The 26,361-nt window shown below is 40.1% G+C and overlaps 1 protein-coding gene across 2 annotated transcripts in view; it reads left to right on the plus strand.

Annotated features, from left to right (window-relative positions):
• LOC115209773 overlaps positions 1–26,361 on the plus strand; it is a 60,355-nt gene that overhangs the window by 22,724 nt on the left and 11,270 nt on the right. Inside the window, exons 2-4 of one of the 2 annotated variants that reach the window (XM_036500979.1) lie at positions 1,170–1,180; positions 7,548–7,660; positions 15,140–15,295. In XM_036500979.1, the coding sequence (XP_036356872.1) occupies positions 7,573–7,660; positions 15,140–15,295 (244 nt within the window). In that variant the 5' untranslated portion in view covers positions 1,170–1,180; positions 7,548–7,572. The remainder of the gene's footprint in view (positions 1–1,169; positions 1,181–7,547; positions 7,661–15,139; positions 15,296–26,361) is intronic. The other variant, XM_029778287.2, reaches the window with a different exon arrangement.

Raw genomic sequence — 26,361 nt, forward strand, 5'->3', positions numbered from 1 at the left:
AAGAAATGCATAACATGCAAACGGCCAACAAAGAATGACCAAGTTGACGTGCAGCAGAAAATGAAGACAAAAGAGGTGCACAACTTGCAGTTGATTGTCTTTGAAGAGTATCATCACATCGTATGCAAGAAACACCACAAGAAGCTGCAGATAGATCTGAAAAATGACCGAATCGGGCACAACGAAGTTAGGTCAAGTCAGCAGTAAGCATCTTGCTGCTTTCGGTTACAACTCCAATCATCGCTATGAATCTGAAATTCGCTCGATGTCTTACCAATGCTATTACTATGGTGGTAAAAAATGGTTAAATGAACTACATGGACTACATACACTGTAGGAAGGGGCAAATTATGCTACCTTTCTTTCCTGACTTTCCTGAAGAACTGAAAAGTTTTCTTCATGGACCCTTCCATCAATTCAAAGCATTTTCTACAATAAATACAACACTATAATAATGCTTTCCAAATGACTTCATTTGAAGTAAATATTGTGAATGAGGGAGGATTCGTGTTCACATTCAAAATCCAAGGTCAAGTATATCATCAATCTGGTGACATTTTACCACTAGAAAATGAAGCCCATAAATTTTTGCAAGTTTATTTCATTAACAATATACAAAAACAAGCTGAAGCAAGGTAAAATCTTAATGAAGGGCTTCACTTTGATATAATGCAACTTCAACAAATGCTCCAAAACAATCATTATATCAGGAATTTCAAATGTACCCTTGATAATACACAAAGAAGAAATTTTCAATTGGTAATCAATTCTAATGGAGGCCCCCAACTGAGCATTCACGGCATTTCAATACCCCAGAAACTAATGAAGTTGCTATAATCTTATCAAGTAAACAAACTGGAAAACAGCATATTATAAAGTGTAGAGATTGTTCCATTCAACAGGTAAGTGATACACTTTGCTCCTATGGTGCTCTACAGTACCCATTGCTTTCTCCATATGGAACAGATGGATATCACTTTGGTTTTCTTCAGGTAAATCCTTAAAATCCTTAAAAATTGTTTTAGCCCGAAGGCCGCAGCCATGCTGGGGCACCACCGCTAGGTAGGAGAAAATTCTACAAAAACTGTATCATTATTGGATTTTTATGCATTTCATCTGATGCTTAGCCCCATCAGTTTCAATTTATTGCATTGAAGTAGGGATTTTATTTCAACAATTTGTTGTTGATATGTATGCCAAGACTGAATCATTGGAGTTGTAACTGAAAACAGCAAGATGCTTACTGCTGACTTGACCTAACTTCGTTGTGCCCGATTCCGTCATTTTCCCATCTATCTGCAGTTTCTTGTGTTTCTTGCATACAATGTGATGATGCCCTTCAAATTTGCCATTACTATCATTGCATTCAACAATGGGTAAATTAGCTATTTAAATGAAGTGTATTGCCATTAGTGTATTGATAAGTAAAATAAAACTTACAGCTCACTTATTATTGTCATATAATAAACAAACAGAAGTTCATGTAAAATTGATCTTTTTTCTATTTTGATTATTACATGTTTTTCTCTTATAAAATACACACATACAGGAGGAGTTAATTATATATAACAGTACATATATATATATATATATACACACACACACACAATGGGCTTCTTTCAATTTCCATCTACCAAATCCACTCAAGGTTTTGGTCAGTCCAAGGCTATAGTAAAAGACACTTGCCCAAGATGCCACGCAGTGGGACTGAACCTGGAACCATGTGGTTGGGAAGGAAGCTTCTTACCATACAGCCACTCCTGCACCTATTAACCCACTCCTGCGTGTATATATATATATAATATATATATATGTGTGTGTGTGTGTGTGTGTGTGTGTGTGTGAAGTGAAAGATAGTGTTTTTGTGTGCAACCATTGGTATTACAGACTGGTGGCTCAGTATTTTTGATGACCTGCGAGATGAAAAATCTGTTTTTTGGAATACAAATGAGGGTTGGCAACAGGAAGAACATCTGGCTCTAAAATCCTGCATCAAATTGGAATGGTACATAAAAAGACATTAAATGAACAAATAAACAAACAATACACGTGTGTGTGTGTGTGTGTGTGTGTGTGTGTGTGTAGTATGTACGTATATATGTATGTGTATATATTATCATTTAACCTCCATTGTCCATACTAGTATGGGTTTGACTGGGCTGGCATGCTGGAAGGCAGCACCAGCCTCCAATCTGATTTGGCATGGTTTTCTATGGCTGGATGCCCTTCCTAACGCTACCCGCTACAAGAGTGTAATGGCTGTTTTTTACGTGCCACTGGTATATGCCACAACTGATTTTGCTTGGCTTGATGGGTCTTCTTAAGTACAACATAATGCCAAAGGCCTTGGTCATTGCCTCCATGAGGCCCAACACTCAAAAGGAACTTGGCCACCTGCCTCCATGAAGCCCAATGCTCAAAAGGAACTCATCCACTTGCCTCCATGAGGCCCAGTGCTCGAAGGAACTCAGCCACTATGCTTCCATGTGGCCCAATACTTGAAAGAAACTCAGCCAGTTTGCCTCTGTGAGGCCCAACGTTCAAGGTTGATTTTCTTTTGTGCCACCAGCTCGGGTGCACTTGACTTGATGGTCCTCTTAAGCCGAGCACATCACCAAAGGCCTTGGTCACTAGTTATTGCCTCTATGAGGCCCAGTGCTCAAAGATCATGCTTCACTACCTCATCCCATGTCTTCTTGGGTCTACTTTTACCACAGGTTCTCTCCACAGTTAAAGATCGGCACTTTTCACAGCTGTCATCACATGACCATACCAGTGCAGTCTCCTCTCTTGCACACCACATCTGATGCCTCTTATGCCTAACTTTTCGCTCAAGATGCTTACACTCTGTCAAACATGCACACTAACATTGCATACCCAGCAAAGCATACTGGCTTCATTTCTTTCAAGCCTACACATGTCCTTGGCCCATGTTTCACTGCCATGCAGCATAGCTGTTCACACACAGGCATCAAACAATCTGCCTCTCACTCTGAGAGAGAGGCCCTTTATTGCTAGCAGGGGTAGATGCTCTCTGAACTTTACCCAACCTAATCTTATTCTCACAGCTACACTTTCAGAACATCCACTTCCACTACTAACCTGGTTGCCTATATACCGGTGGTAGCTATCTACTACCTCTAGCTTGTACCCCATAGCAGTTGATGGTGTCTATTTTCCGCACATGTTCAGCATTTATTATGCCTGTGCATCTTCCACATACAAAAGATAGTTTCTCTGTTAACCTTCCTCTCATGCTGCTGCACTTTTTGTGTGTCCAAAGCTTGCACTGGGTGCATCTTATGGAGTTCTACCAAAGGGGATTTCTGATTTGTTTGTCTTTGATTTTTGCTTGGTTAACTCTAAGGCCCTTTGATTCTAGACTTTGTTTCCATACCTGGAACATTTCTAGCAAGTTCATCAGCATAGAGGAGCTCCCAGGGGCAGCTTGTCTTGAATTCCTACGTTATTGCCTGGAGAACTCTGATGAACAGGAGGGGGCTGAGCACTGAACTTTGGTGAAACCCTACTTCTACCCTGAATTCTTTACTGTACTTGTTGCCCACCTTCACCTTACTGATAGCATCTCTGTACAAGGCTTATACAGCTCTCACCAACCACTCGTCTCTCTCTAGTTTTCGCATTGACCACCAGATAAGTGATTGGGTGACTCTGTCAAAAGCTTTCTCCAAGTTAACAAAAGCCAAGTACAGAGGTTCATCTTTGGCTAGGGATTTCTCCTGCAGTTGCCTTACTGGAAATATAGCATCAGTGGTGTTTATACTTGGCACAAACCCAAACTGCATCTCATCTAGACCAACTATCTCCCTGATTACGACTCTCCACAACTTTCATCACCTGATCCAACAATTTGATATCTTAGTAATTGTATCTATACACACACACACACACACACACACACTGGGTCCATAAGATATTTGAGGACAGATTTATGTTTATAAAAAACATCTATATAATAACAGATAACTTTATTTATCAAAGAATGCTATGAGGATAAAAATAAACCTTCTTTTCTATAATGTTATTCAATAAAGCCACCTTGAGCTTCAACGACTGCTTCTATATGAGATCTAAATCATCTACATGTTTGAATCAAGTGGTCCTGGTTCATTTTGGACATTACTCTGACTATGGCAGCTTTCAAAGAATCTTTGGTGTTATGGGCGTGTTCATTGACTTTTCAACAATGCTCCCCATGTAATAATCCAATGGATTGAGATCTGGGGAATTAGGAGGCCAAATATTAGTGGGTATGTGATCAAGAAAATTTTCAGCCATCCATTCCCCTGTTACTAGGCCATGCATGATAGTGCAGTCTTACTGAAACATATATGGCCTTTCATTGCATGCACTGTTTATCCAGGGCTTAACAATTATTTCCAGGACCTCAATATAGGTGGCAGAATTAACTCTAAGGCCTTGTGGAAAGAAGTAGAGAGGCATCATATGTCCTTTACTGCTGACAACCCCTAAAGCCATGACAGTTGCAGGAAATTTTGTATGCATAACACTTGGAACTTCAGAAGGGTCTGCACATAACCATCTGTCATTTCTTCTGTTAACTTTTTGATCTTGGTTGAAGCTGGATTTTTCAGTTTAAGAGACTTTTAGATTTGATGTAGTGGTTTTCTTTTTCTGACAAATCGACCTTTCCTTATCCTATAAGACTTACATCTGATGACTTCATGGACAACACATCAGACTGTTCCTTCTGACACATGGAGATCTATTGCAATTGACCTCATGGAATTTCTGGGATTGTAATCAATGGTCTGTTGAACTTGCTGGGTAAATCCAGGTGTTCTGATGATTTAGAATGACTTTTATGCTTTGATACTGGTGATACATTTCCATTTTCAGTCTCTAGCTCCTTACAAACTTTGTAGATGAAAGATCTGGCAACTTTTAAAAGTTGAGATATTTCTAAATCGCTATGCTCAGCATTTATAACCACAAAATATGCCTCTTCATTTCTTGAGTAAACTGAGGGTTTGCCATTGTTATTTTCTGAAACAAAGATTATACAGAGTTAGCAAAAATGCAGCAATGACCCCCCAAAAATGGTATGTCCTCAAATACATTACGCTCCCTGTATATACATGTGTGTGTGTGTATTGGGTCATCCCATAAATAATGCTGTTTTTTTATGCTTCTTTTATTTTCCAAAATTAAGATAAAGTTCTTTTTAAATCTAAAATATACTTTCCTTCATTCCTACAATGCTCTTCCATCTATCTGGTAGACTTGCAAGGCCCCTCTTCCAAAATTCGCTTGTCCATGATGAAAAATACTCTTCCAGTACTGTTCTGATCTTGTCTACAAAATTCACTTTTTTGTGTCCAAATGATTTTGAACACTGCAGAATAAATAATTAGATGGGGCAATGTTCATCGAATATGGTGGGTGGGGCATTGTTTTCCATTCAAACTGCTCTAGCCTTTAGAATGTCATCCTCACTGTATGTGGCTGAGCATTATCCTGATGGAAGACCACCTTTCATCTTGAAACCAAAGATGGTGGTGTTTTTCTTCTAGCGCTGACATAAGCTGTTCGCAGTAGATCTCCTTTGTTATTGTTTGGTTTGGATTTAAAAGTTCAAAGTGGACTAAACCTTTCATATCCCACCAAACAGATCACATCTTATGTGGGTGAAGACCTTTAAGCCTGGGGTGCCAGTGTTTCTCCTTTCCCTACCCACTGTCTTCGGTGCTTGACATTTTTATAGAGAACCCATTTCTCATCACCAGTCACTATTTGGTCCAAAAAGGGTTCATTCGTGAGACATAAGAGCAAAGAAGAGTACACATTCATTCTCTGCCCGCGATTAGACACGGAAAGTTTGTGAGGAACCCATTGACCCAATTTGCTGACTTTTCCAATGGCACGCAGGTGTCAATGAATGGTTAAATGACCAAATCCAAACTTCTCTGCTAGTTCCTCAACAGTTACGATGGGATTTTGTTCCACCAGGATTTGCTGGACGTCCTCGTCGAGCACTACAGATCTTCCAGGATGAGGTTCATCTTCTAGGCTGTAGTTTCCAGCTCAGAATTTCTGGAGCCACTGTTGACACTGGCTTATATGCTTATTATCTGATCCACATTTACTACATTAATATTCCTCACACTTCCCGTTGTGTTGTTGCTTTTTTATTGGACTCATAAAGCAAAATATGCTGAATGTGCTCCTTTGGCACTTCCATTAGAGCTTTGAAAAAATAACTGTTAAAATCAAACTGCATTCTTCAAAACTTGCACTAAGAATAGACAAAGGTAAAATTACTTCCTGCTTTTATAGCAAGTTGATACAGGTAGTTTATCCTGTCCTCCGACTTTTAGTTCATGCAATTGAAAAAAACATTATTTATGGGATGACTCAATACACTCACACATTTTTGCTCTTTCTCATTGGTGGTTTTAACACTGTCAATAAGATCTAATGTAAAAGAATTCTTTATTTGTTACAGATTGCAGTATATTTTTCTAAAAACCTTGATCTGTCTCATTACATTAAATTTTTTTCATCTTCAACTAATATTATTATTATGTCTTGTGTAATTTTGTATCAGTAATAAATGTGACCGTAATGCAACCTTGTAGCAAGGAACTTGTGGAAGCAGTCACTATACTTTGTTGTGTCTTGTAACAGAAATATATCATCTTGTTGTCTGCTTCCTTCTTTATACTGAGATAATTTATTCTCCTAATTATATGATGACATAAACTGGCAGCTCCAAATAAAGACACATTTATCTTCTACAAAATAACCACATACTGTAAAATAACTGCTATCAAGTTAATTTAATCAAAGTTGAATCACATTGTGAAAAAGCCATTCTTGCCATTTAAAAAGAAAGAAAAACTTGTTGAAATTAATCCACTCAAAAGGACCCTTGATTCAATGATACAAACATCCTGATGTCATGCTAATTTGTTTAAAACACCTTATTTAAAGTTTGTTTCACTACATTCTTCATATTTTCCAAATGAATTAAGATGAAGGTAATTTTGTGTTTGAACAGAATAGACATGTTGTAACAAAAAACTTAAATTCACTGGAAATTTATTTCTTGCAGTGAAGCTTATAATGAGAACACAGTGCTTAAAAGGACTCTAAGGGCTTTTCCACAATATTGCTGCTTCAGTTTAAACACATAGTCTCATACATGGTCGTCAAGTACAACTCATTAACTTTGTTTTTTAATAAATTGTGGAATTGATATTTGGTCTTTGGTTTCCATAATGTAATATAACTTTTTTCTTTTCTTTTTTAAATACCAGTTTTCATAAAACTGAACAGAAAACAAAGTGCCACTTGGTGCTATCCTTAGATCTATTGTCGAAAAATATACTGTCTGGCTGTAGACTATACTTCACATTATGGTCTGTTTGTCAAGTACTGTATGTATGATAGTCTGGACCACATACTAATTGTACAGGTGTTTTAGTGTAATAATTGTTCCTGATATTTTATACACAATATTATCTGAAATCTAAAAGTTAAAATCAAAAGTATTTTGCTTTCAGCATTTCTGGTGGCAGTCCTCTCACAATGTTGACGTGTATAAAGACCGAAGATCGGGGTTTGGCTATCGATACAAGAACTGAAGACTCTCTCTGTGTTGAAGAAATCAGTTCAGGTAAAGCTCTTTCATTGTCTTCTTCTATTAATTTTCTCAAGAAGTAAACACAGGTTTCAAGATAATTGGTTCATACCCAAATCTGCTTCATACCAGTATTAAGTTGTTCCTAAAAAAATGAAAATGTCTTCCTCTCTGAAGATATCAAAAATACGTCACATATAGGCGCAGGAGTGGCTGTGTGGTAAGTAGCTTGTTTACCAACCACATGGTTCCGGGTTCAGTCCCACTGCATGGCACCTTGGGCAAGTGTCTTCTACTATAGCCTCGGGCCGACCAAAGCCTTGTGAGTGGATTTGGTAGACGGAAACTGAAAGAAGCCTGTCGTTTATATGTGTATATATATATATATATATATATATATGCGTGTGTGTGTTTGTGTGTCTGTGTTTGTCCCCACTAGCATTGCTTGACATCCGATGCTGGTGTGTCTATGTCCCCATTACTTAGCAGTTCGGCAAAAGAGACCGATAGAATAAGTACTGGGCTTATAAAAGAATAAGTCCCGGGGTCGAGTTGCTCAATTAAAGGTGGTGCTCCAGCATGGCCGCAGTCAAATGACTGAAACAAGTAAATGAGAGTAAAAGAGTATATCCTACATATTCAGGTTTTTAGTAGCTCTACTGGGATTGAACCTGCTATAGATCTCCTTTCCCATTGGTTCCACTAACTTTGAAGTACACAACACTTCCTTATATGGCAGTCGTCTCCTTACCCATCTCATACCCATGCCAATGTATCCATCTCTCTTCTCCACAACTTACTGATTCCTCTTAGACCCAGTTTTCCTTCCAGTTCATTTATACATAGGTGTTCACACACACACACACACACACACACACACTGACATTTCACATCACAGGAATGTGCTGGTTTTATTTTGTTCTAGCCATTGCAAGATTTCTGCATTCAAGACCCATATCTTACAACCATGCAGCATCACAATTCCATCACAAGCATCAAACAATCTGACCTTTACTCTGAGAGGAAAAAAAAAACTTTTCTTGCTGACAATAGTAGTAACTCTTTGAACATCCTCCAACTCATTCTTACTCTGGCAACTACACTTACTGACTAAGCCCTTCCCTATTAATTATGTCTCCAAGGCTACAAATTTTCCACTCCTTATAGTGAACCATCCAAGCCTTTAAGTCCTATTCCCATTGTGCTCTTCATCTTGTTACCCCTGTTCATCTACCACATACAAAGCATGCTTTTGCTGTTTGCCTGGTTAGATTCCACTACTTAGATTCACATGCTACTAAGGCCACTTAAGTATAGCTCAAAATTAGAGTTCCAGGTAAAGTGTGTGACAAGGCAAAGTTTGGCCAACTTCAACATTCTACTTTTTGGATTTTCAATCTCTTAGATTTTCCATAAGTAATTTTGAAAGTTCAACAAGAAAAAAAAAACAATTTTTGTTTAAAATTAACTCTTTCAAAACTATTAAATCTGTTGCACGTAAAAAGCACCCACTACACTCACAGAGTGGTTGGCGTTAGGAAGGGCATCCAGCTGTAGAAACACTGCCAGATCAGACTGGAGCCTGGTGCAACCTTCTGGCTTCCCAGATCCCCGGTCGAACCGTCCAACCCATGCTAGCATGGAGAACAGACGTTAAACGATGATGATGATGAACGTACTGTCTAACATGTCCCTGCTCCTTTCTGAAATCCCCTCCAACCTACCCCCTATCCACCACAAGACCTGTCGACCATCTGTCCAATCAAACTAGACCCAATACCCCCAAACTCCTATTTAGTGTCACAGCAACATCAGCAGCTAAACTAACATTTGCCATCATTTGTTGTCTCGCAGACTAAAACCCTCCATCCCTCTTTGGGCAGGTAGTCAAGGCAACAACAACAACACTTCAACACGGGGCAGGGGACGATGGCCATCTCCCAGCAGAAACTGCAGGCACCTGAAGATTCCGTGTCATCCTTTGTGTGGCAAGCAGCCCTATCTAGGTGTAACACTACTTCTCTGATTACAGAGGCGAGGTGAGAAAAGGAACCCTAAAAAAGTGTTGCCTTCAATAAGCTTGGCATTGACTGTAGATGTCCAGCCATCCAGTTCATTGTAATCAAGATAACAATAAGATGAATAAAAGATGTATGCTAGTCTTTGGTTGTTGAAATGTAAGAGCTTTACAAGATAGCAAAGACAGTCTAAAATGAAAATGTATGGAAGATGGCCTGAACAAATCAATAAGTAGTTATCATAGTGTTAGTGTTAGCAATAGTACCAACAAAAATAATAGGTAAAAGTGGTACAAATGGTGGCGGGGCGGGGTGATAGTGAATAGAATGTCAGTAAGCAACATTAACATGCGACACAGTGCATCTGTAACATGGTTGGGCCGTCAGCAACTAAACTATGCTTGCTTGGTGAGGCAGATGCAATGGTGATTTTTGGACACCCTGCAGGATGAAAAACAAAACCCAGCAAAGGGCAGTGGAACTCAGAAGAGTGGACAGTACTTGTTAGCCTTGGTCAGCAGGTCAGCAGTCTGTCTAGTAAAGGGGAACACTAATTAAAAAATTAGGGTAAATCAAATTTAATGACTGGCATCCATGCTAGCGGGATGCAAAGAGCACCATACGAGTGTAATCATTAACAGAGTGACTAACCGGCTTCCATGCCAGTGGCACTTAAAAGGCACCATTCGAGCGTGATCGTTACCAGTGTCGCCTTACTGGCACTCGAGCCCCATGCTAGTAGGGTATTAAGAGCACCATCCGAGCATGATCATTGCCAGAGCGGCTATCTCGATTGCAATGAACTGGATGGCTGGACATCTACAGTCAATGCCAAGAACAAGGATTAGTGATTTCCGATTAACCAAAACCCGCAAAACTCCTGAGTGTTACTCGGATCACAGAATGGTTTGCAGCAAGGTATTTGTTAAGCCATATACAAAGGGGCCATTAAGATCCAGTATACATCCGAGAATAAATGTCGCTTCTTTAAAAAAATCCAGAAATGACAAAAAAGTTTTGAAATGCACTTAAACTCAGTCTTCAGAAATAGAAGAATGCAATGATCCTGAAGTGTTGTGGCACAATATTCATGACAGCATCAAATCATTTGTTGAAGTAGCTCTAGGATTCATGAAACACCAGCACCAAGATTGGTTCAACAAGAAAGATTCTCAAATTAAACCCGTCTTAGAAACTGCACAATGGACACAAGACATGGATCTCAGATATAAACTCACTAACACTCAGATCCCTATACATCTCCTCTAGGGAAACTACACAAAAAAACTGTGTAAGATGAAAAATTCTTGATGGGCAAAAAAAGTCCAAGAATTGTAACAGGCGCTAATTCTCACAACTTGGGAGTACTGTATGACAATCTGAAAGGTGTAGTTGGTTCAAGAAAGGATGCCACCACAGAACTTATTCTCTCTAACAACGGAACAAAACACCTAAGTAGCAAAGATGAAATTCTGAAAAGATGGGCTGAACACTTTACATCTTTATTAACCCTTTCGTTACTATATTTCTGATCAAAATACACCCCTCATGAGTTTCAATTAAATTCTAAAATAATCATGAATTTAGGCTTGTTTCATTAAATAACTGTAACTTTTTTACTTAACATATTGTGATATTTGGAACATAATTAAAGAAAGGGTTCTTAATCAATTCTATTACATAACTTTTGTCTCAAAGTGACTTTAATTACAGGTAAATCCAGGTAAATTGAGCAAAAGGTAAAAATATTAAAATTTTCTTTAAATCAAGAATCCACAAATAATGCTGAAGTAATCAATGAAATTCTACAGTAGCCTATAATTGAAGAACTAGTGAAAGATCTTTTGAAGAGATAAGTACTGCTATCAAAAATCTTTCCAATGGTAAAGTGCCTGGACAAGGTGGTATTCCCATATAGGTGTACAAGCATGGTGGCAGACAACTTGTAAACAAGCTGCACAAATTGATCTGTGAAACTGGATCAGTTCCCCCAACAGTTGAAGCATACATTTATAACTCACTTGCATGGTTTGTTGGATTGTTTGACAGAAACTGGCTAACTAGAGAGCATGTCTGTTTTTACATGGGTTCTACAGCTGGATACCCTTCCTAATGTCAACCATTTCAGAATGTACTGGGTGCTTCTTACATGACACCACACCTATGAGCCCTCAAGACAAAGACCTCTTGGCTGAGAGGTTGATGTAGAGGACTTGCCTATATTATGATCGGTCACAGTTTTACATAGCTTGTAAGTATGGTTTTATATGACCCTCTAGTCATGCTTCTAACTTCTTATCACTTGGCTTAAAGTCATCTCCTTCAATACTACTCACCAATTCAGTTAAGGGACCTCCTTTGTCTTGCAACTTGATGGCCTCACTGCTACTTGGTGTCACATGAAAAGCACCCTGTACACTCTGTAAAATGGTTGGCATTAGGAAGATTATCTATTCCTAGAAACTATGCCAAAATAGATGGTAGAGGTTGGTGCAGTTCTTTGGCTCATGAACTCCTGTCAAACTGTCCAGCCCTTGAAAGCATGGAAAGCAGACATTAAATCATCACCATCATTTAACGTCCATTTTCCATGCTGGCATGGGTTGGACAGTTTGACTGGGGACTGGCAAGCCAGGAGGCTGTTCCACGCTCCAATCTGATCTGGCAATGTTTCTACAGCTGGATGCCCTTCCTAACGCCAACCAGTCTGAGAGTGTAGTGGGTGCTTGATGATATAGAACATTGGTTGAAAACTATTTTTCATTTTTTTTTTTTCCACTCACCAATGTCTACATTTTCCTTCACATTTGATTCTGGACCTCACAGAATCACTAAAAAGCATGTTTTACTAACCCTAACATCTGAATATTTTTTACATTGTTATATCATTAAATGGGTTTCTGCTTGCTGAAAACTTGATGGTTTGACTCCTATTTTAATGAGCATTTTCTTGTTAGAAAAGGTATTTAAAATATCTTTTTCGGTACTACTAGCGACCTGGTGCGTGCATCCGCACTAGCTAGTCGTAAGTAGTCGATCGTGCAACGACTACCTAACAAAGTAAATAAAACACAAAAGCACAAAGTAAGGACCGACTAGTCATGACTAGCTGGCGTAGATGCGCAAGTACGCGAGAGCGCACACCGGGACCACTGTTCTCAAGTAGTACCATCTTTTTCATATAAGTCCTTTAAGAAAATAACATCCAGCCTTCTTCCCTCTATTCGTTAATTCCTTTGTCAAGTCACCCTTTAAAGGGTTCATTATCACTCAAGACAACGACAACAATATTTGGCTTAACAACTAAGACCTGTTACTGTTGTTGGTGTGAGTTCTGTGGTTATGTAATGTGTTAGATGGTTGTGTGTGTCTGGTTAAGAAATTCACTCCTGAAACCTGTTGTTAGGGGTTTGATCCCTTTTGGTTATAAGACAATTGGTTGGTGTTTTCCACATTAACCTACAGCTAACCATTGCTGTTGGTTAATCATCATTATCATCATTTAACGTCCGTTTTCCATGCTAGCATGGGTTGGACAGTTCAACTGGGGTCCGGGAAGCCAGAAGGCTGCGCCAGGCCCAGTCTGATCTGGCAGTGTTTCCTAACGCCAACCACTCCGAGAGTGTAGTGGGTGCTTTTTATGTGCCACCTGCACAAGGTGCCAGACGAGGCTGGCAAACGGCCACGATCGGATGGTGCTTTTTATGTGCCACCGGCACGGGGGCCAGACGAGGCTGGTAGACTTTTTGATAAATGGAAACTGGAAGAAGCACATTGGGTATATATGTATGTGCATGAATGTGTACATACATATATTTTGTTTTGCTTTGTGCATACAGATTGTAAACAAAAGCATCAAATAAATTCATATAAACAGTGTTGGTGGTTGGCAGCTTTCGGTTGTTTGATACTCTGGAGAAATTATTAGCTGTTGGTGTCAGCAAGATTAAAACAATGAAGATGAGGAGATCTTTTTACATAAAAGGTTGTTTGCCAATATTTCCCTTATAAAAATATATACTTTTTATTTTTTATTTTTTACTTGTAGGGTTCATGTTCAGAATGTAGGACAAAGGCAATCATGTCCTGCCACGATTCTCTGTTCTTTGTTTCCTGTAATAGTTCCACTTCCTGGTGTTTAATGCTTCTTTCTTCCAACCATTTCATCAAGCTTCACATCCATATTATTTCATACTCTACTCCCATGTACTCTAGCAGGCCTTCAGTTAATCATTATAGACGTTTTTCTGATGACAGTTTGGATGGTCTTAACGGAATCTTCAAGTTGACGGGATTAAATTCCAGTCATGAAAATAGATATTTCATTCAGTTACTAACTCTGACCTCACTTCCACCTCATACAGCCAAATTCCTGTGTTTTTCCCTCTGCCAACCTAACCCTGATCACTTTTGTCATCTCCATCCACAATGAAACACCAATCTTCTGGAATTTTCTCCCCCACTCTACATGAAGTGTGCAGTAATCCTTTGACTATTGTGGGTGTTATGTTTCAAAAACCCCTGCAATAAGTAAAAGTCCACGAAGTAGAAACAGTGCTGTACTGCATATTTTTTAAATATTTTTATAATTTATATATATTTTATTATAAATGCAAAACAACACCACGGATGAATTTACATAAACGATAAACCACAACAGGTGAAGTGCAATATGGTGAAGGATGACTGTATTTATCTAGAATGTTGACCACTCCAATCTGGAAGTCTGCAAAGCTCATTAAACATTTCCTCTAGCACCAAATAAAAGTTTAATCCTGTCTCCTACTGTATTAATAATTCCAGTATAAGATGTTTTAACAGTTTCCATTTTTCACTTTATATTCAGGAGAATTAAATATTGGTCAACTAGGTAACAGCAAACTTTGATTGGTCAGCCACGTGGCCAATGTCTGCAGTTATTTAACTGTTGTGATCAATCAGTTTTAGTTTTCCTGGTGGTAGCCACTCTGGCAAGATGACTTCTGGACTCGATGAGAGACTTGTTGAAGGGAAATTAGTGCCATTATACACTACAGGAATAATTCTGTCAATTAAATTATGATCTTTGATAAAGTCATCTGTTTAATTCCTTGAAAACACTGAAAAGGTTTTCGGTTCTAAGTAAGTTAAAAAATCTTACACAACAAATATATAATATCTTTTTAGATGTAATTTTAAGATTATGAACCTGAACAGAGATTGAACTTAAGACTAGCTTGTTAACAGATTGGTCAAGAAACTGATAGTAAAAATTATAGACCGATGTGAGGGATAACTTAAGACTGTCCTGTCATCTGAAAGCATGAGAATAAATCATTTTTTAACTTAAGATTTGTTCTATCTTGAAATGTCAAATTCCTCTGCTACCCTCACCATACAAACTTATCCAAACTCCTACACTTATTTCTTTCTATTTCAGACGATATTTCTACAAATATTGCAGCTGCAGCAGTGGAATGTTCTCCTTTTACATCTTCTATTTTGCAATTTATTTCAGAAAACTTGATTCAACAGCTGAACGACAGTTCATTGGATGATGTCAAGGTGAAACTTGAACCTCAAGATGCCCTTTTTGGACAATTCCAGACTATGAGGGACACGATGCATGAAGATGCAAAAGTCTATTATCAGAGGCTGAGAGAGCTTGCTGGTCGTAAGTAGAATGCATAATCATTTCCTTGTTTGCATCAATTGCTTTCTCTCACTCAGAAGGAATGTCTGTTTCCAAATTTTGTCACCCCTCCCTCTGCCAACACAATGTGTTCCTCTCTGCTCTTTTTTTACTGCTTTTATGTGACCCCTGCTTCTGACTTGTCCCTTGTTACTTCCTTATAGGAACTCCTGTCCCACTTGTCTCACTTTCCATTCCCTCCTCTCCAAAACATCAACTTCTTGGTTCTTCCCACAGCTGTTAACTTCTGTTTAAGATGAGTGTGGCTATGGGTGCTGCCCCTTCTTCACCCTGACCAAATCAACAAGAAAAATTACCTCTCAATTTGCAGGTTGTTTTATTTCATCTGATGAAGTCAATATTGATTGATGACTAACGATTGAAAATATTTGTTTTATTTGTAATTTGATGATTAATGATTAAGGATATTCCTCGTTCAGTATTTATGCAAATTGGCAATCTAATTTGAATTGATGGTTAGCTATCTGGTAACAATCCACAGTTGGATTTGCAGTAGGGATTTTTTCTCTAGACTTTGATCCTTATTCTTATAAGGGGTCAACTAATCCCACCTTTAAAGTGGTTGGGAATGAAACATAGACATGAGGTAGAGAAGACGGCATTAGTCTTGTTGAGGATATGGCAAACCTCTGCAGTCATACTGATAAAATCAAGCCAGCTTTGTTTGTTAAGCAGTTGTAGTTAGGAAGGGTATCCAGTTGTAGAAACGATGCCAGATATGTGAATAGAGACATGGTCCTTTAGGGTTTGAATAACAACTGACCAGGACTCTGATGGTCCATTCAACCCTTCATTGTGAAAAAAGATAATTCCTGAGGTGGTCATCATCATCATCATCGTTTAATGTCCGCTTTCCATGCTAGCATGGGTTGGACGATTTTGACTCAGGGCTGGCGAACCAGATGGCTGCACCAGGCTCCAATCTTGATTTGGCGGAGTTTCTACAGCTGGATGCCCTTCCTAACACCAACCACTCCAAGAGTGTAGTGGGTGCTTTTTACGTGCCACCGGCACAGAGGCCAGTCAGGTGGTACTGGCAATGACCTTGCTTGAATCTTTTTACACATGCCACCAGCACAGGTACCAGTAAGCCGACGTTGGTAACAATCATGCTCAAATGGTGCCCTTTTACGTGTCACCGGCACGGAAGCCAGTTGGCTGCTCTGACAACGATCACGCTCGGATGGTGCTCTTGGCACCCTACTAGCACGGGCACAAGTGCCAGTAAGGCGATGCTGGTAACAATCACACTCGAATGGTGCCTTTTATGTGCCACTGGCACGGAAGACTGTTAGCTGCTCGGCTGGAAATCAGCTTTGCAACCACAAGGTTTCAGGTTCCGTTTTATTGATTCCTTCATTGAGGCTCTTCTACTCTGCAAGATGATCAATACCTTGGGAGTGAAATGTGGAAACAGAAATTGTACAAAAGCTGTCTTGAGTGTAGTTTGGTGCGGATGGCCATTGCAATAAAATACCCTTGTTGAAAAATTGGACGATTTGTCTGATAGGAAAAGTAAAACTGATAACAAGAAAATTTCTATTTGGCCATAGAAGACTACTTGTGTCTGCAAGAAAAAGTAAATGTATGCCGCCCCGACTGGCTTCCGTGCCGGTGGCACGTAAAAAGCACCATCCAATCGTGGCTGTTGCCAGCCTCGCCTGGCCTCCGTGCTGGTGGCACGTAAAAAGCACCGTCCGCTCGTGGCTGTTTGCCAGCCTTGTCTGGCACGTAAAAAGCACCCACTACACTCATGGAGTGGTTGGCATTAGGAAAGGCATCCAGCCGTAGAAACATTGCCAGATCAGACTGGGCCTGGTGCAGCCTTCTGGCTTCCCAGACCCCAGTTGCACCATCCAACCCATGCCAGCATGGAAAGCGGACGCTAAACAATGATGGTGATGATGATGATGATGACACTAATCGTGATGATGATGAGGAGGAGGATTAGTTTTATCAGTGTCTAATACTGAAATCTAAAATGGCTGCAAGCATGGGTGGATGATTCAAAAGCTTGCTTCCCAACCACATGGTCTTGGGTTCAGACCTTTTGTGCAGCAGCATGGGCAAGTTTCTTCTACTGAAAACCGTACACTGACTAAAGCCTTTGGATTTAATTGGAGGAAACTGAAAGAAGCTTGTCATGTATATACACATAATTGCTTAACATCCATTTCCTATGCTGGCACGAGTTGGACAGTTCGACATGGAGCTAGCCAGCAGGGGAGCCATTTAATTGTCTCTTGTGGCATGGCTTCTACAGCTGGATGCCCTTCCTAATGCTAAACCCATAACAGTGTGCAGGGTGCTCACTGGCATGGATGCATATTATGCAGCACTGGCACAGGTGCATTTTATGCAGAACTTGCAAAGGACATTCCTGTATATATGGATGATTGCAATTTTACTTAGCTTGACTTATTTTCTTAAGTACAGCAAATTGCCACAACACCTAGTCCCTTGTTATTTCCTCAGTGAGGCCCCAGTGTCTGAAGATCTTTTTTTCACCACTTCATCCCACATCTTCTTGGTCTCCTTTCACTTCTTTATGCAGCTGTCCTCAGCCATACACATCACATGACCAATCCAGCGCAGACTTCTCTCTTGAACATAACATCTGATTCTTCTTATACCCAGTTTTGTTTTTAAACCATTTACACTCTGTTGTGTGTGCACACTGACATTACCCATCCAGCAGAGCATGCTAGCTTCATTTCTTTCAAGTCTTTGCAAGTTCTCTGTTGTCAAAGCCCATGTTTCACTGCCATGTAATATAACTACATACAAAGGCATCATACAATCTGCCTTTCACTCTGAGGGAGAGGTCCTTAGTTACCAACAAAGGCAGAAGCTCTCTGAACTTTTCCCTGCCTATTCTTATTCTAGCAACTACACTTTCAGAACTTCCTCCTCCACTGCTAGGTTTTTGCTGAATTAACTCTAAGGCCCTTAGATTCCAGGTTTTGCTTCCACACCTGACATTTCTTCTCTAGGTGAAGTAGTGATTCAGCTATAAGAACAAGGTCATTAGAGTATAGGAGTTCCCAGGGACAGCCAGTCTTGAATTCCTCTGTTAAGGCCTGGAGGACTAAAATAAACAAGAAGAGGCTGAGAACTGATCCTTGGCGAACTCCTACCTATACACTGTTATACTCATCACCAACCTTCACCTTACTGGCAGCATCCCTGTACATGGCTTGTTCAGCTCTCACTACCCACTCATTTATCTCTAGATTTCCCCAGTAGCTACCAGATAAAGGAGTGGTGTACCCTGTGGATGGCTTTCTCCATTTTGACAGAAGCCAGATACAGAGGTTTATTCTTGGCTAAGTATTTCTCCTGCAGTTGCCTACCCAAGAATATAGTATCACTTGTGCTTCTACCTGGCACAAATCCAAATTGCATCTCATCTACACTAACTCTCTTTCTAATCTAGCTATGACCCTTTCTGTCCTTTTAATCACCTGGTCCTGCAATTTGATGCCTCTGTAATTGTGTCTGTCTCTGTCATCACCTTTACTTTTGTAGCAGTTAATTATAGTGCTGCTGTACACTAATCATTGGATATGACTCGCTTGTGGACAACCTGATTAATTATATGGGTGACAAGGCCATATTCTATTCCACAAGATATTCTAAGCATCTTAGCAGTGATTTTATGATGGGCCGAGGGCTTTCCCTGTCTTCATATCCTTAACTGGTTTATCTACCAAGCTACTGTTGATTCAGATAGCTGATCCCTGAGTTGGGTCAACATTTGCATTCTCCACATTTAGCAGCCTTTCATAATAGCATTCCAAGCCTCTTTCTTTGCAGAAACATTAAATGCAAGTGAACCATCATCCTTGCAGACACATTTCTCTCCTAAGACATCATGATTTTCTCTCACTGTCTTGCAATCCAAAACACTGAATTTCTGGTCCTCATGTCACAAAACATTGGCAAACTTCTTTTCTGCTTCTTCTCGGGCTTTCAGGCGTATTTCTTTTCTCTAATAGCCCTGTCAACAACACTGTTCTACTACTATGTCACCTTAATTTGAGAAAGGATTTGCACTAGCCACAAATAATTCAGTGGCCCTCAGCAAATTGTCCTGTTGGAACCTCCAGTTGTCCTCCATGTTATATGTTACTATATCCTCCTCTTTTTTGTTAAATGCTTCAAGTCTCTAAATCTCTGACCATTCAGACAATCCTTAAGCTTCCAGACCTTTTTTTCCGCATTGGTTGTCTTCTAGGCAGCCTTTTTGCCCCGCTTCTTAAGTCGCTAACAACTAACCAAAGTTGAGGGGTGCATTCTTCCCCTTTAGGCATTTATAAGCAGCTATCTTTCCCGTCTTCTGGTGGGAATGTAGTCAATCTGGCTAGTGTGCCCACAAGGTGACTGGCGTGTTTCCTGAAGTTAGTACTGCAAATCATAAGGTCATTTGCATCACAGAACTCTAGCAACCTGCTTCCCTCCTCATTACGGATATCAAATCTCTTGCCACCATGCACGTCATGGAAGCCACTCGGACGTTGCCTGACATGCCTGTTGAAGGCACCAGCCACAAAGAAAAGTTCACTGTCAACAAGATAGTTTGCAAAACAGTGTTATAAAATCTTTCTGTTCATCAGGTAGTCCCAGCTGAGAAGTATAAGCCAATATAATGGTTGCTGTTCCACTAGTCTAAGCTTAAGTATTCTATCACATACTCTGACTACTTGATTACTGTATCAGCCCATTTCTCAGCAAAAAATATGCCCACATCACCAACACCAACGCTCTTCTCTACCCAGAAGATTTTATGGCTATGCTCTTTACCTGTGAAGAACCTAGCAGAACCTCCTTTCCATCTTACCTTTTGAATGCAGCACACCTCTACACACTTCTGTTCCCACATCGCAACAATCTCACCAGACCTACCTTATAATGTGACCACACTAAATCTGCCAGCACTAAGGGTGTGGGAAATGTGAACTGAGGAGACATAGGAATGGGTCGGGGGACAGCATTCTGCATCTAAAAAGAAAGTTCTCATGCACATTTCCCAGAGATGCTGTATAAGTTCAGATAGTTTTCAGTCTGCATTTACTTCATTGCCATTTCATTTGCTTCATGGTCACTACATTTACCAGGAGATAGCTGCTAGAGAGAGGAGGAGGCAGCATGCTGTGTGGGTTTCCAATAGAGGTTCTAGGAGAAAGACTTCGGGTACAGGTGAAGCGGATGGTATAGGCAAGCTGGTAGAAACGTTAGCACGCCGGGTGAAATGCGTAGCCGTATTTCGTCTGCCGTTACGTTCTGAGTTCAAATACCACCGAGGTCGACTTTGCCTTTCATCCTTTCGGGGTTGATAAATTAAGTACCAGTTACGCACTGGGGTCGATGTAATCAACTTAATCCATTTGTCTGTGTTTAGCCCCTTTGGGTAGTAAAGAAATAGGTATAGGCAAGCGCACCATGAAGGACCAAGCAGCGTGGCTACCCTAGACCGACATCATCATCATCGTTTAACATCCGCTTTCCATGCTAACATGGGTTGGACGGTTTGATTGGGGTCTGGGAAGCCAGGAGGCTGCACCAGGCCCAGTCTGATCTGGCAGTGTTTCTACAGCTGGATGCCCTTCTTAATGCCAACCACTCCGTGAGTGTAGTGGGTGCTTTTTACATGTCACTGGCACAGAGGCCAGTCAAGGCAACGCTGGCAACGGCCATGTTCGGATGGTTCTTTTACGTGCCATCGGCACTGGTATCACAGCTACAATTTCCATTGATTTTTGATTGATTTCGATTTCACTTGCCTCAACAGGTCTTCGCAAGCAGAGTTTTGTGTCACAAGAAGGTATATAAAATATCTACAGAAAGTGAAAGCTATTATTTTACATATAGCATAGAAAAAAAGCAAAATTTTAAACATAAACATAACATGAGCAAGATAAAATAGAGAACCTAAACAGAATGAAGAGGTGACGATTCACCAGGTTTCCACATCTATCATTATTTAATGCCTTCTTTTTCATGCTAGCATGGTTGTAAATGAGTATCATTGTCATTTCCATTCTTCTGTGAAAAAACATGCCTGGCCGTAGGGGAAAATATTACCTTTCTTGGAAACAGGTGAAGATTATTGGCAGGATAGGTATCTGGCTGTAGAAAATCTACCTCGACAAATTCTGTCTGACTCAAGCTTGAAAAAAATGGACATTAGATGATGATAGTTAAAGAAGGCGCAGGAGTGGCTGTGTGGTAAGTAGCTTGCTAACCAACCACATGGTTCCAGGTTCAGTCCCACTGCGTGGCATCTTGGGTAAGTTTCTTCTGCTATAGCCCCGGGCCAACCAGTGCCTTGTGAGTGGATTTGGTAGACGGAAACTGAAAGAAGCCTGTCGTATATATGTATGTATTTGTCCCCCTAGCATTGCTTGACAACCGATGCTGGTGTGTTTACGCCCCCGTCACTTAGCGGTTTGGCAAAAGAGACCGATAGAATAAGTACTGGGCTTACAAAGAATAAGTCCCGGGGTCGATTTGCTCGACTAAAGGCGGTGCTCCAGCATGGCCGCAGTCAAATGACTGAAACTAGTAAAAGAGAGATAGAGAGAATACTTTTGTAATGGAATGCTCATCTAAAGCAAAATAGTGGTATTGAACAACTAAAGTACAACTATGAGGGGGACAGAGGCAGGCTAAAGTGTGAGAGTAGCACCGACACCTGAGAAAGAAATACAATTTGTAACAAGGTCAATTTGCGTCAGGTAGGCAAGGTTTTTGTCATTGATTTAGCCTTATTATTAGTTTCTAGCATATCAACCATGTAGAAATAAAAGGTTAACCTTTTAGCATCTAAACTGCCCATATCTGGCCGAAATATTCTACGTGTTTTATGTTCATCCAACCAGATCCAGCTTCTCACACCTTTCCTACAATGTCATTATAAAAATTACATCATCAAAATCTCAAAGCTACAAAGATAAAGCATGATTAATTCAAAACCATGAATAAATGGACATCACATTTGAGAGAATAATCTGAATGGGAAATGGTTAATGGTAAATATTGGAAATAAGAATGAAGCAAAATAGAATAATGTTTATTTGGGGCAGTTCCTGGAAATTTAATGGCTGGGTTTCAGTCTTATCAGGATTGGAGAGTCTTCAGACAGGATGGTCACAGACTCTGTTTATTCAAACTGTTAAACACATAATTTTGTTTGAAAACAAGAGGTCGGATTGTATAATATGTATAGAGAACGTTTGGGCTAAATTTCACAGGAAAAGAAAATAGAATATTCCATCCAAAAATTAAAATATTTTGAACAATAAAAAGAAAAATATCGACCTGGATTATAGCTGGGGGATAACAGATTACTCATCATCATCATCGTTTAACGTCCGTTCTCCATGCTAGCATGGGTTGGACGGTTCTGGGAAGCCAGAAGGCTGCACCAGGCTCCAGTCTTATCTGGCAATGTTTCTACAGCTGGATGCCCTTCCTAACGCCAACCACTCTGTGAGTGTAGTGGGTGCTTTCTACGTGCCACCTGCACAGGTGCCAGGCGAGGCTGGCAACGACCATGGTCGGATTAGTGTATTTTATGTGCCACCGGCACGGAAGCCAGTTGAGGCGGCGCAAGTATCCATATTTAGTTTCAACCATGGCCTCAACTGACAAATGCATTCCTCAGTGTGTCCCTGAGAAGATTTTTGAATACCTTCTTGATCATGGTCACCAGTGTTGCTTTGGTATTGCAAACGGAGTGCATGGGGTTTCTTAACCACACCCACACACAGTAATCCATGGTATTACAATTGGGGAGAGAATTAGGAGGCCAGAAATTGGGGCTAGTGAAGTCATAAAAATTCTCAAGGAACCAGATCTTGCTGCCACACATATGACCTTCAAGCAGTAACCCTCTCCAGCCAAGGTTTGACCAGTTTCTCTCAGCTTCATGTAACTATCTGAATTGAGCTTAAGGCCCTGTTCAAGGATGGAGTGGGATGGGAGAGAATTCTGGCATGCAAGTGCAGTAAGAATGCTTACTTTGTCCTTTCCTGCTGGACACAGCTTCATAGTCTCTGTTGCAGCAATCCATGTCACATCCTTTAGCCTTTACAGCATTCACAGAGTTTTGAGCAGCGGTCATGATATTGGCATTTTGTCTGTAAATCATTGTGATAAGATGGTCTTCCATTCTTGACCATCCTGCTTTCTAAGGGGGATAATATTTAATGTGAATTGGCATCTATTTCTGGCAAGTAAAACGACCATGTAGAAGAATATTTAAGAATTGAAATGGTTTATATAAAAATCTCATTGAAACTTAATAAAATAATTTTTGTTAGTAAATTTCTGTAAAATTTATTTAACTCTTTAGCATTTAAACTGGCCAAAATATTCCAGTTTTATGTTCAAATCTAGCCTCTCGCTAGACCATGTAGAAGAATATCTAAGAATTGAAATGGTTTATATAAAAATCTCATTGAAACTTAATAAAATGATTTTTGTTAGTAAATTTCTGTAAAATTTATTTAACTCTTTAGCATTTAAACTGGCCAAAATATTCCAGTTTTATGTTCAAATCTAGCCTCTCTCGCACCAACAATATCATTCTAAAACTTACCCACATCAAAATCTCAAAGCTACAAGATAATGTAGATTAATTGAAAACAATGAATATAAATAAGCATTACTTTTGATAGAATATTGTGAATGCGAAAAGGGTTCAAATCTAAATCATTTCAAGTGTTTTAAATTTCTACCATAAATCTTAATAACCAACATCATTTAACTCTTCTCACTTTCCTCCTCCTCCTCCCCCCTCTGTCATTTTGCTTCCTCCTTTCCCTCCTTCACCTCCCACTAACACATAATGAGGCAGCTTAGCTTGTTGAACAGCAAGTGTGTGTGTGCGTGTGTGTATACACATGCTTACACACACACACACACACACACACTGTCAGACAGACAGTCAGCAAGCTATGACTGATGGCAGAGCAAGGCAAATGAGTACAGTATAGAGGCTACAGTAAGAGAGAGAGAGAGAGGCTGGCTGCTTGCTTCAATGGCTGTCTGGTTGGCTGTGTGTGTGTGTGGTTGTTGCAGTTCAACTAGAGTCCAAATCAGATGAACTTTTGACACTGTCTTCAATACTGGGAAGAAAGAAAAGAAAAAAAAGGGGAAATAAAAATGTTGCACAGTGTTTTTAGTTGACCTATTGACCTTGTCTGGAATAGAACCTGCTTCCTCCTACCTCACATACTTGTGTTTTTTGTTTATTCTTTGAAGAGAATACATTTTTCTATTTTGGTAAAGTGGCTTTTCTTCTCTCCAAGTCTCTCTCTCTGCTGCTTTAATTAGGGCCCCCCCCCCCGACTTCTTAATCTTTAATTGGATTATTTCAGAATTATTTTTACTGTTAAAGCTGTCCCTTTCTTCCATCTAAATTCCATAAAACCCTTTGTTTATAGTTGCTGGCAGCAGAAGGGTTTAATAAGGATTTGGGAAATAATGTTCTGTGGTGTGGAGAGAATCAATCTCTCTGTACTTGGAGCAAATAATGTTGGACTGACCATTGTTTGGGAATAGATTATAGTGGTACAACCATGGGCGGGGGGGGGGATACTAGTAACTCTCCTTCCCCACTGTGTTTTTTTTTTTTCCTTTTATAACTTTTGCACATCTTTGGACTGTGACCATGCTGGGGCAGGGATTAGTTGAACAAATCGGCCTCAGTACTTTTTATAAAATCTGTTACTTATTCTATTAGTCCTCTTTTGCTAGACTGCTAAGTTATGAGGGTGTAAGTAAACAAACATGTTTATATATATATATATATAGGCGCAGGAGTGGCTGTGTGGTAAGTAGCTTGCTAACCAACCACATGGTTCCGGGTTCAGTCCCACTGCGTGGCATCTTGGGCAAGTGTTTTCTACTATAGCCCCAGGCTGACCAATGCCTTGTGAGTGGATTTGGTAGACGGAAACTGAAAGAAGCCTGTCGTGTATATATATATATATATGTGTATGTCTGTTTGTGCATCTGTGTTTGTCCCTCTGGCATTGCTTGACAGCCGATGCTGGTGTGTTTGCGTCCCCGTCACTTAGCGGTTCGGCAAAAGAGACCGATAGAATGAGTACTGGGCTTACAAAGAATGAGTCTCGGGGTCAATTTGCTCAACTGTATGCGGTGCTCCAGCATGGCCGTAGTCAAATGACTGAAACAAGTAAAAGAGTATATATATATGTGTGTGTGTGTGTGTTTTTATGATCAGTTATAATAACAATTTTACATTAATCTGATGGGTTACTCCATAATACCTGCAAAGACACACACACACACATACATATATATTGGAGCCTGGTGCAGTCTTGATGATAGAGGAGAAAATCTGACCTCGGCTGAATTTGAACTCGGAACGTAGCAGCAGATGAAATACTGCTAAGCATTTCGCCCGGCGTGCTAACGTTTCTGTCACACATATATATGTGTGTGTACACACACTCACACATCAAGCTTCTCCACAGTTTGTTTTCCAAATCTGCTCCTGGGCCATCAGTTGGCCTGGGGCTTAAGTAGAAGACTAAAGCCACCATGTAGTGGGACTGAACTTGAAACCTCATGACTGCCAAGCTAACTCCTTAACTACATAGTCATACCTGTGCCCAACCCTTAAAAACTTCCACTGGCACCTTGGGCAAGTGTCTTCTACTATAGCCTCGGGCCGACCAAAGCCTTGTCAGTAGATTTGGTAGACGGAAACTGAAAGAAGCCCGTCGTATATATATATATATATATATATATATATATATATGTGTGTGTGTGTATGTTCGTGTGTCTGTGTTTGTCCCCCTAGCATTGCTTGACAACCGATGCTGGTGTATTTACGTCCCCGTTACTTAGCGGTTCGGCAAAAGAGACCGATAGAATAAGTACCTGGCTTACAAAAGAATAAGTCCCGGGGTCAAGTTGCTCGATTAAAGGCGGTGCTCCAGCATGGCCACAGTCAAATGACTGAAACAAGTAAAAGAGTAAAGAGTAATTAAAAT

The sequence above is a fragment of the Octopus sinensis genome, linkage group LG3, assembly GCF_006345805.1.
Source record: "Octopus sinensis linkage group LG3, ASM634580v1, whole genome shotgun sequence".
NCBI classification, from domain to species: domain Eukaryota; kingdom Metazoa; phylum Mollusca; class Cephalopoda; order Octopoda; family Octopodidae; genus Octopus; species Octopus sinensis.